Source organism: Podarcis filfolensis (assembly GCF_964270895.1).
Source record: "Podarcis filfolensis genome assembly, chromosome: 2".
Lineage (NCBI taxonomy): Eukaryota > Metazoa > Chordata > Lepidosauria > Squamata > Lacertidae > Podarcis > Podarcis filfolensis.
This window is the reverse complement of record NC_139605.1, coordinates 81,757,147-81,767,786: the sequence shown is the minus strand read 5'-3', so window position 1 is coordinate 81,767,786 and position 10,640 is coordinate 81,757,147. Positions and strand designations below refer to the sequence as shown.

Here is a 10,640-nt window from a genome sequence, read left to right as displayed (position 1 = left end):
TACATGGTCTAGGAAAGGGCATAACTGGTCCACAAGCCAAGACTGCGCAAAGACACTCCTGGCCACAGCTGCCATCTGGAATTCTAGGAACAAGGCTGGGTCCAGGAACACTCTCAAACAGCCCACCTGATCCTATGGGGAGTATAGCCCCAGCTGATGCAGGTCAAATTTCCAAGCCAGGACCAACTCTTCTGTTGACCATTGTCTGAATTAAGCCTCTGCTTGTTAGTCCACAATCAAACCATCACTTTAATCAGAACTGTGGAGGTGAAAGAGACCTTGAGGGCCATCCATTCTAACCCCCAGCATACTGTTTTATGCTGTATTACTGTTTGTTGCTTTGTTGTGAGCAGCTTAAAGCACCTCCAGCCCATGGGCCTAATTGGACCTGCCAAGCCACGCCCACCTTCCCTGCACCTGATGTCATTGATGGCATGAGTCCCAGGAAGGTTCAAGCTGCAGCAAAGGAAGAACAGGATTCTTCCTTTGCTGCCATGGACTGAAGTTAAAATCACCTGACATATCAGGTGCCTGACAGGTGGATGGCCTTGTCCACCCATCAAAATTGCCCACAGAGGGCTGGGCGCTTCTGGGTCCGTTCCTCTAGCTGGATCCAATTCCCTACCCCTGGCTTGGAGCATATGGAAATACAGTAAGGTGGGATATAAGTTATTGTAATAAATCAAATCAAATCTCAGATTACTTTGTGTTTGAAGGCCAGTCCAGTATTGAGGAGTGCACATGTCTGGATCCCATTTCTCCTGACTGCATATTTCATTCTGCATTGTGTTTTTGTTTTTAAATTAGTTTGGGGAAATCATACTATGCGTTTCAAACCATTTACTGTAGAATAGCTGTACTGGATACTGCTCTGGAGCAAAATGGAACGAGGCCAGTGTGTGACTCATCCAAAGACTGAAGTCGCATGACTATTGTGTGCACCAGAGGATCACATTTCTGGTGAACTGGTTGCCAGATTGGTCTGTTGGTGGCAAATAGTGCAGGTCAGCAGAGTTAAGTTCGCTGCCTGACACTTCGTGTTTTGTGCTTGCGACAAAAAGGTTTCAGTTCTGCACTGTTCCATCTTCCTCATAAGTGCTCACCCATTCCCATACTGAGCCTTATATGTGTATTATATCAACAGGTGTATTGTAACAACAGGGATGTGGGTGGTGCTGTGGTCTAAACCACTGAGCCTCTTGGGCTTGCCGATCAGAAGGTCGTGGTTTGAATCCCTGTGACAGGGTGAGCTCCTGTTGCTTGGTCCTAGCTTCTGCCAACCTAGCAGTTCGAAAGCACGCCAAAAAGTGCAAGTAGATAAATAGGTACTGCTTTGGTGGGAAGGTAAACAGTGTTTCCGTGCGCTGCTCTGGTTTCAGTGTTCCATTGCGCCAGAAGTGGCTTCGTCATGCTGGCCACATGACCCGGAAAAACTGTCTGCGGACAAATGCCGGCTCCCTCGGCCTGTAAAGCGAGATGAGCGCCGCAACCCCAGAGTCGTCTGTGACTGGACTTAACTGTCAGGGCCCTTTACCTTTAACAACAGGCTGGTCCTGTGCAGGGTTAGGTATGCCCAAACACATCACATTGTTTTGCAATCTAACTCAGTCTTGTCTTGGAACAGTATGCAGGAATCAAACAGCCAAGGTACATAGGAAACTACCTTACATTGAGTCAAGCCATTGGTCCATCTAACTTAGGGGACATTCCCAATCCCACCTGGAGATGCTGGGGAATGAACCTAGGACCTTCTGCTTGCAGAGCAAATGCTCTACCACTGAGCAGATGGATTTCCCTCAGTACTTAGCAGATCAGTGCTGTACTCTGATGTTGAATTAATAACACACACACTCCCCCTTGGTAATAAAGACTGTTTGGAATCTCAGTCTGTTTTACTGATAGCTCCCTGCAGAGAAATGACCCTGCAGGTGGCAAAGCCAAGCTGTGTGAAGGATGTACATTTTGTAGTTTTCCCCATTGGGCTTGTGGAGAAAGTAAGAATCATCGCTGGGGAAGAAAATGTGTGCTTTGTACAAGACATTGGGTTTAGGGCTCAAAACAGAGCAGGTTGTGTGAGGGAGGAGCAGAATTCTAAACTTGAGTCTTGCGCAATTTGTAAGGTGTTAAATGTTACATTTCTTACTAGTAATCTTACCAATAAAACGTTAACTGTAGGCTAAGCTTACATTTGAGATTGAAATTACATGTTACCTTTTAAAATAGCAATTCTGGTCTTCTTTTTCCTTGCAGATTGTCCCTTTCTAAATGAATGTTTGTTTATTACTGTAATAGGGATGTTGTTGCACTGAGTTTAATTACCTCCCCCTTTGTTGTCTTCCAAGAGGGAACTTGTAGTTCCACGTGTATGATCACTGCTGCAGGAGAAACTTGTGCCGGGTCCTGTGATGGCTAACAGCTGCATTGCAACTCTGGAAGTGCTTACATGGGAGTAAAAAATAGACAAAACAAACTTCCCCATTAACGTAGCTTCTCTTTCCTTCACTATACCGGTAATTTCCCTTGTTTTGGAGTGCAGAGAGACTGCTTGAGGGGACAGTGGGATCTTGCCACATAGGGCTGGAACTAAGCCACAGAATGATGGTCAAGCAGGTGTGATTAGTCATAAGACTGTTCTTGTTATCACAGGCCAATGCTGAAAACAAGATGTATTAACCATATTGAATTACAGGAAGGGCAGAGAGGTCTGCCCCTTAACCTCTTCTGATGGACTCAAAACAGCTACCCCTGTTTTTTGTTTTTACTGTGTTTTTGTTTTCACTGTTCTGTTTTTGTTTTTAGAAATCTTCTCCCAGCATGACTCAGCTAAAACTGGGAGGAGTCAGGTGGGTGTAGGGCTTATACATTTCAGGAAGTCTGCCCCTTCTCCGTTATTCAAGCCCTGCCTGAACTGCCTTCAGACTCATTTTCCAGTAACTTCAAATGTACATTTGGATTGTTCAGGTATGCATTGCCAAAAGAGGGAATGTATCACTGGAAGCAGATGACACAGAACTGCATAAAATTTGCATACCGTATTTTAAATGCATAGATGCAAATTTAGAAAATTGCTATAACCGAAACAGAAATGCACGCACGGTAGTGGGGAGCTTGTGTGACCAAGTGTGCCTGCGAGTCTTAGATCATGTCATATTTGAATGGGACAGCCCTCTAAGTAGACTCTGGACTTCTATTGCCACCCCCAATAAAGTAGGACACACAGTCACCTCTCGTCCACTCCAGACGACATTTCTCTCCCCCCCCCCCCTTTTAAGCCCACGAGTAGACACGATAACCAGAACATCAGGATCTGCACCAAGACCCGGGCGACCCGTGGCCGTGTATGGCAACAATACGAATTCTACAAGCACACCACAGAAGTTGTGAAGTGTAATGGGGGTGGGAGTGGGGAGAAAGCGACGAGGCGAGAACAGGCAGCGCTTGCTGGGCAAGAAGAGCAGCCGCTTGAACGAGGGGACGGGCGGAGGGAGGGGCTTCTGAATGAAAGCCAGGCCGGCCTCTCAAATAATGGCAGCGTCCAAACGAGCCTTCTACATGTCCTTCCTCCCAGCTGCAACAAACCCGGCGCTGTTCTGGCTTCTGGAAGCCAGGCGGGGCGGCGGAGGGGAGCTGGCCCTCCCACCCCAGCCCGATCCCCCAGCCCGGCCTTTGTTGCTAATCTTTTAATCTGCTCCGGAAAGGGGGGAACCTAGGGAGGGTTGGAAGCAGCAGCTGCAAGCAACCCCCGCAAATCTCCGGCTTCGGCCAACGGCCTCCTCCCCCCCCCCCCTCCTCCCCTGGAGCTTGCTGCGGCGGCGGCGGCTGCAGCGATGTCTCCGTCTCCTCCTCTCTCTCTCACACACACCCCAACTCAACCCCCCCAGCTCACGTGACCAACAACCCGGCCAGTTGAGCACCGGGAGGGAGAGAGCGAGCGAGCCCGCGGAGCCGACGCTGCAACAACAATAAAGAGCGGCAAAAAAAAAGGGAGGCCGGCGCGCGGACAGAACGTTCGGCGGGCAAAAAGTGGCGCGCGCGGCGGTATCTGCCGCTGCAAGGCAAAGCAGCGCGTCGAGCTGCCTGCAGGGGAGAGAGAGAGGGAGAGGGAGGAAAAAAACCCTCAACTCCTCCTTCCTTTTCGTCCGCTCGTCTGTTCCTGGGCGGGTGGGCCGCCCCCTTTCGGGGCTCGACGGCTCCCTCCACACACGCCCCACCAACCAGAGGATGGCGGATCGACGACGGCTCTTGCTGCTTCTGCTGCTGCTGCTGTTGTAAGGGCAGCCCTGGGGAGCAGCAGCGGCTGCCCCAGGAGCAGCAGCAGCAGCGAGAAGGCGGGGAGGAAGCCAGCCGGGGCTTGGCGGGAAGATGGCCAACGAGTCGCTTCAGGTAAAAAGGAAAACAAACCCCCACCCGAGTCCTCGCTTTTCCTGCGCGGGGTGGCGCGCAGCCTGAGGAGGATTCGGTGGTTGGGATGCTGGGGGGAAAGAGAGAGAGAGAGAGCCGCCGGTCTCTGCGCGCCTCGGGAGTGCATCTGAGGAGGGGCTGCGCGAGCTCCCCCACCTCCTGCTCGCTTCTCTTTTCCCCCCCTTCGCGGTCCAGATGGTGGCGAGAGTCGCAGCTGCCGCCTGTGCTCCCGAGGCCGGATCCCGGCGCTGGTTTGGCTAACCAAAAGCGGGGCGGCGGAGTGGGGACAGATGAGCCATGCTTCCTAGATATGGGTCGGATGGGTTTGAACCTCGACAGAGCCGGTTTCTGATTCCTGGTTAGCCACCAGCTTGTAGGGTGGACTTAGGCAAGTCGCCGTATCTCTCTCATCTATTTTTTTAAAAAGAAAGTAATAACTTGGGATACTTCATGATCACGTGGTGTTGGCCACCGACAGCGAAGCTCTTGCGCATGAAGTACTACTAAACATTTAAATAACAATGAATCTTTTCATCTTTTCGGTGTGGATGAGGAAACCAATCCAGGACTTTAATGTGCTCTTCTTCTGCATCCTGTCACTCATCAATTTAAGTCTCTCAAATGCCCGATGTGTAAACCACTGGGTTAGATAGGCTTTATTTCTTGGGTGCAGTGGGTGTGTTTGTCTCTTTCCATTTATTTAACCTAGTCCCTCTTATGAGCCTGCCTTCAAAATTGGGAACCCTGGCCCCTTCTTGCTGGTGATCCCAATGTGGTGAAAGGGATTGCCTCCTAGTTGTGAACCTTCAAAAAGACCTTTCCTCCAGGTCATTCTAGAAATCTTGGACCCTTCCAGGTTTTTCAGAAGTTGTTTAAACTTGGCAGTGAGGTGGCCAAGTTTGCTGGTGGTAGTAAATCATTCAGCGTTGTCATAACAAAAAGAGATTATGAAGAGCTCCAAAATGACCTTTCCAAAACAAAAAGAATAGGCAGTAATATGGCAAATGCAATTCAGTGTAAATAAGTGTAAAGCAATACATGTCAGAGCAAAATAAACAAACAAACAAATCCTTAATTTCACAAATATGCTCATGTGGTATGTACTGATGGTGACTAACCAGGAACAAGATGTTGGGGTTGTATTGTAGTTCATTGTACATGTCCACCCGACGTGTGGCAGCTATGAAAAAGGCAAATTTCATGTTAGGGATCATTAGGGAAAGGAATGGAAAATAAACCTGCAGGTGTCCCAATGTCATTATAGAAATCTGTGCTTTGGCCACATTTGGAATGCTGTGTACAATTCTGGTTGCCTCAAAAAAAATATTTTAGAGTTGGGAAAATGGTTCAAAAAAGGGGAACCAAAATGATAAAGGGGATGGAATGCCTGTCCTATTAGGAAAGGTTGTAGTGTTTGGGACTTATTAGTTTGGAGAAAAGGTCACATGATAGAAGTTTATGCAATTATGCCTATTGTGCAGAAAGTGGTTAGGGAAAAGTTTTTCTCCCTCTATCCTAACACTAGAACTTATGGCCATCCAGTGGAGCTGAATGTTGGAAGATTCAGGACAGATAACAGAAAATACTTTTTCGTGCAGCACATTATTAAACTATGGAATTCTCTCCCATAAGATTTAGTGAAGGCCACCAACTTGGATGGCTTTTAAAAAGGATTGAACATGTGCGTTGAAGAGAAGACTATCAGTGGCTGTTACCTATCATGGTTTGGTTCTGCCTTCATGGTCGGACGCAATACTGCAGCCTTTCTCAACCTGTGGGTCCCCAGATGTTGTTGAACTACAACTCCCATCACCCCTAGCTAGCAAGGCCAGAGCTCAGGGATGATGGGAGTTGTAGTCCAACAGCATCTGGAGTCCCGCAGGTTGAGAACCGCTGCAATAATGCTTCTGAATACCAGGTGCTGGAAACTCCTGTGGAAGGGGGGCACAGTCACAGGGCTCTTAGGCTCAGGTCTTGCTTGTGGGTTTCTGACAGGCATATGGTTGGCCACTGTGAGAACAGGATTCTAGACTAGATGGGCCATTGATTATTAGCCTGTGCTAGCTAGGTTGTGTCCAAGAACCTTTACACGTCTGTCTCTCTCACATTTTGTGGTTGTTGGCCTTGGTGCCAGCTTCTTTCCCTGTTACCTCACTTGTCTGTTTGGATTTATTGTTTCTGTCTGTGTGCCCATGGGAGCCCTCTTCAGATGAGAGTTTTACAATCATAAAGAAATGCCGAAGTGAGACTTTTAATCAGGGAGGCATGCAGCAGAGCTCTGTGGGAGGAAGCACTTTGCTTAAAGGGAATTCTGCTTGCCAGGCAAGCCTCCTTCGGGGCTTTGCGATCCTGTGTTGAATCCATGGAATTGAGCCTGCCAAGGAGTTCCAGGGGACTCTGCCTGTGAGGCTACCTGTTGACTGGTATGTTGAAGGGCTTTCTGGAACTGCAGGCTGGAGACCCTGTTCCCTGGCAGAGATTGTCTGGCAATAGGTTGTTTTGGAAATAAAGGCATTTGCAACCTTTCTCTTTAAAGTAAATTGCAAGATAAGGAGGACTCTGGCCAATATATGATTTTGCTGCTTGTTTGTTTAAATGATCATTGCCAGCTTAAAAGATCAATGCACTAAAACCATTCCTCCTTGCCTGTACAGCTAACAACTTTTCAATTATTAAAGATACAGTGCTGATAATAAAATCCATTACTGTCAGCCCCCTTACCTTGCACTGTCAACAAAGTCCATTGAGCTAAAAGGGATAGAAAGATCAGATTAAGCTTTTGCCCTGACATTGCATTTTGTATTTTGTTCAGCTTGGATGCTTGAAATTAAGAACAAACAATATATTTTTATCTCAGGTAGCACATTTCAATAGGTCACAGGGCAGAGTGAGTTCTTGCAGGTGACAAACGGTAGGGAAACAGCAATAAAAGTGTTGAGTTATAAGATGATTTTTAGTCCCTTAAAATGTTGCACCTGTGCAAAAGGACATGTGAGAATATACTCAGTTAATGGCAAAACTGGATGCATGTAACAGTTGCCAGTGGCGTAGCGTGGGAGGTGCAGGGGGGGGCCGGCCGCACCGGGCGCAACATCTGGGGTTAGGGCAAATCCACGGGTTAGGGGGCGCAAATCCACGGGTTAGGGGGCGCAAATCCACGGGTTAGGGGGCGCAAATTACTTGCCTTGCCCCGGGTGCTGACAACCCACGCTACGCCACTGACAGTTGCCATTTCTTAAAATGAAAAGAAGCTTCAAAGTTCTGTAACTGGGGGTTGGGGAATGGGAGGAGACTAGAAAGGGGAAGGGGCTGCTTAAACCTTTTTAGTCTGTGGGCAAAATAGTCAGCTGTGACAGTTAAATACCCTCTTTCCCTTTCTGCCCCTCTCCTATCCACTCCCAGTTGTGGTACCCTTGGATTGCTTTTCACTTTACCATGTCAGGAAAATTGTTCATATGTACATCTAGTTTTGCCCGTAGCCTTTAAATGAGTTAAGGTAGAAGGCATCCCAGATTTCCACTTTACAACATGATGGAAGTATCTTCCATATTTGTAATTTTTCAAAAAGTTTTAACTCACGCTGCAGTTTGGATGTAATACATTTTCACTTATGAATCTAACTTTCGCAACTAAAAATAATGTATAACATCTTTCAGCTAGAAAACTTGACTACCTTCTATATCGTCTGTGAGCATATTTATGCACACTGTGAAGCATTGTGGATGAGACATTGCTTAAATTCCGGGTCAAATGTCAGCTCTTCTGCAGATTCAAATCTTAGCTCTTTGGTCTTCCATAATGTACTGTTCAGTAACAAATCCCAGGCTTAGAGTGAAACATGAAAGTTTAGGGGATTTAAAGGGTTTTGGGGTTTTTTGGCAACAGTTTGAAATTGTTTAATTTTATTTACAGAATTCAGTGTTTCAGATGCTTGAAGGCTGGTTGGTGAGATGGCAGGCTATAGTTTAATAACCAGACTACATTGCTATGCATACATGGGATTAAGGCTGCAGTGCATGTGTACTTTACCTACCTACCTACATAATTTAATTTGTATAACACCTTTCCACAGTTCTATCCATGATCAAGGTGGCTTAGAACATGAAAAAATACGTAACTCCGACATAACAAAAATAATAATAAACAACAAATAAAACATTAAAAAAACAACACACCCCACAACTAAACTGAACAGTTGCCACATAAATCATGAGCGGATCTATAATAAAGATACAAAAAACCAGTCGCAACAACCCCCAAACAACACCCTTACCCAAGAGTCTGTTCAGCAGCTTCAGCTTTTGTATTTAGGAGGATGGCCCCACTGAACACAGACGGCCTTGTTTCTAAGAAACATGGATAGGATATCACAAACCGGAAAGCAAAACTGAGAAACAAAATGATAACTGATCTTACTGAAACTGACTGATTTTTCAAGAAGAGAGGTAAAAATCAAAAAGCAGAAAGTAGCTGGGAGCCTTTAAAAGCTATTTCAGGATTTTGAGCCTGCAAGTGCTTATGCACTCTCTTATTTTGCCCATTTGAGGAAGTTCTGCTGACTGAGGCCATCATGTGAGTTGAAGTGAGGGACATGGCTAAATACACATGGGACTTTTAAGATAGCGGGCTCGAACTAGTGCTATATATGTTAGAGGCAGGGTCAGGGTGGTGGAGGAGATAAAAAGTACAAGTTGATTTAATAAGACGAGAATCTGAACTGTGCTGACTATCCTTGACTATCCTCCCCCAAATCCTATCAGAACAGGTTGAGGAGATTAGTTACAGAAACAAACTGGGAATCTTTGGTGCAAGCTTGTTTCCATGTTGCCTTTTTTAAAAAGTTAGTGTGACACTAATTGTTTGGATTGCAATGTAAATTTTAAGCTTGATGTAGAGTCCTTGGGAGCCTGGGAAAGGGTGAATTATCTGTTCATTTTTCACTCTGTTGTGAGAGCAGGGGGTGGGGAGGGACTGCATTCCTAATCTAATAGGGTCTGGGGAGTGTCATAATGCTTAGCATTTATACAGTACTTTAAAAGTGTTCAAAGTGCTTCACATGCTTTGTCAATAATCCTTAGCTTGCAGCAGGGGATGGGGGAACTTATGACTCAGTGCAGAACAGCCTATCTGCTGAATTCATGGCTAAGGAAAGGTTGGAACAGGAGCAGTTTGCACTGCTAGCCATTATGCTATGCCAGCTGTCAGACAGAATGAAACACTGCATGGATTTGTATGTCCTTCTTCTGCACGGGTATGCCAATCTTCTCTGCGGTGTTCTAGCTTCAGCATATGTGCTAAAACAGGAAAGCATGCGTCAGTGGGCAGCACACATTGTGTGTGTGGAGGACTTATGTACCAGTGTGCCTCCATTAGGAAGTCCCCAGTTTATTTCAGAGGCAAACCTGACTCAAAGTACACGGACACCTGTGCAAGCACACATTCTTCATCCCTAAAACTGCAGTCTGAATAGATACGTATTTACATCATTTGACAAATGAGCTACCAGAATGAGCAGGGAGTGGAAGGAGGATAATTTCCCTCAGATGTACCTTCTGCTGGTGTCTTTCGGCCAATTTACAATAGCTAAGCCAACTATGATTTTGTTTCTTTGGGTGTGGGTATATCAGTGTTCTCTTTGTCATATACATGTGCAGACATACGGTAAATTATCTCTCCTTTAAAACTGACTTAAATCAGAGTAACTTAGCTAGAGATTACACCCTAAATTAGAGTACCTTCTGTATGAATCTTCTCATTCTTGTTTGAGGAGGATACTTGGGACTCTTGATTATAAAAGGCACTGTCGATACCCACAATTTCTTGGAAAACATACCTTTATCTTCCATTCATGATGAGAAAACCTTTTTAGATAACCCCATCTCCTAGAAGAAATTGACAATGTTCTTTAAAAATTGAAACCACATAAAGCCCCTGGAACTGATGACTTTGCTGTCTGAGTTTTATAAACAATTCAAAGAAACATTATTACCATACGGTATATGGTCCGCCTATTTAATGACCTAATGAGAGTAGCACCCCTCCCCTAGTTACAATCTTGGTACCACTCCAAGTAACTATCCCAAAACTATTTAAAGACCACCAAAAGGTAGAATATTTTTGGCCAATCTCTCTTATTAAGCAGTATTATAAAAATTTTATGTCGGTGCTAGTCTACAGGATTCAGATATTTTTACACAAACTAATAGCCCCAGTCCAAGCGGGTTTTGTCCTCCATCGAA

General features: G+C 45.9%; 1 protein-coding gene across 3 annotated transcripts in view; it reads left to right on the top strand.

Annotated features, from left to right (window-relative positions):
• Window positions 1–3,505: 3,505 nt before the first annotated feature.
• PKN1 (protein kinase N1) overlaps window positions 3,506–10,640 on the top strand; it is a 61,867-nt gene continuing 54,732 nt past the window's right edge. The window contains exon 1 of one of the 3 annotated variants that reach the window (XM_083597588.1): window positions 3,506–4,383. In XM_083597588.1, coding sequence (XP_083453714.1) covers window positions 4,363–4,383 — 21 coding nt within the window. In that variant the 5' untranslated portion in view covers window positions 3,506–4,362. Of the gene's footprint in view, window positions 4,384–7,263; window positions 7,313–10,640 lie in introns of those variants that run through there. The other 2 variants (XM_083597589.1, XM_083597590.1) reach the window with 2 other exon arrangements.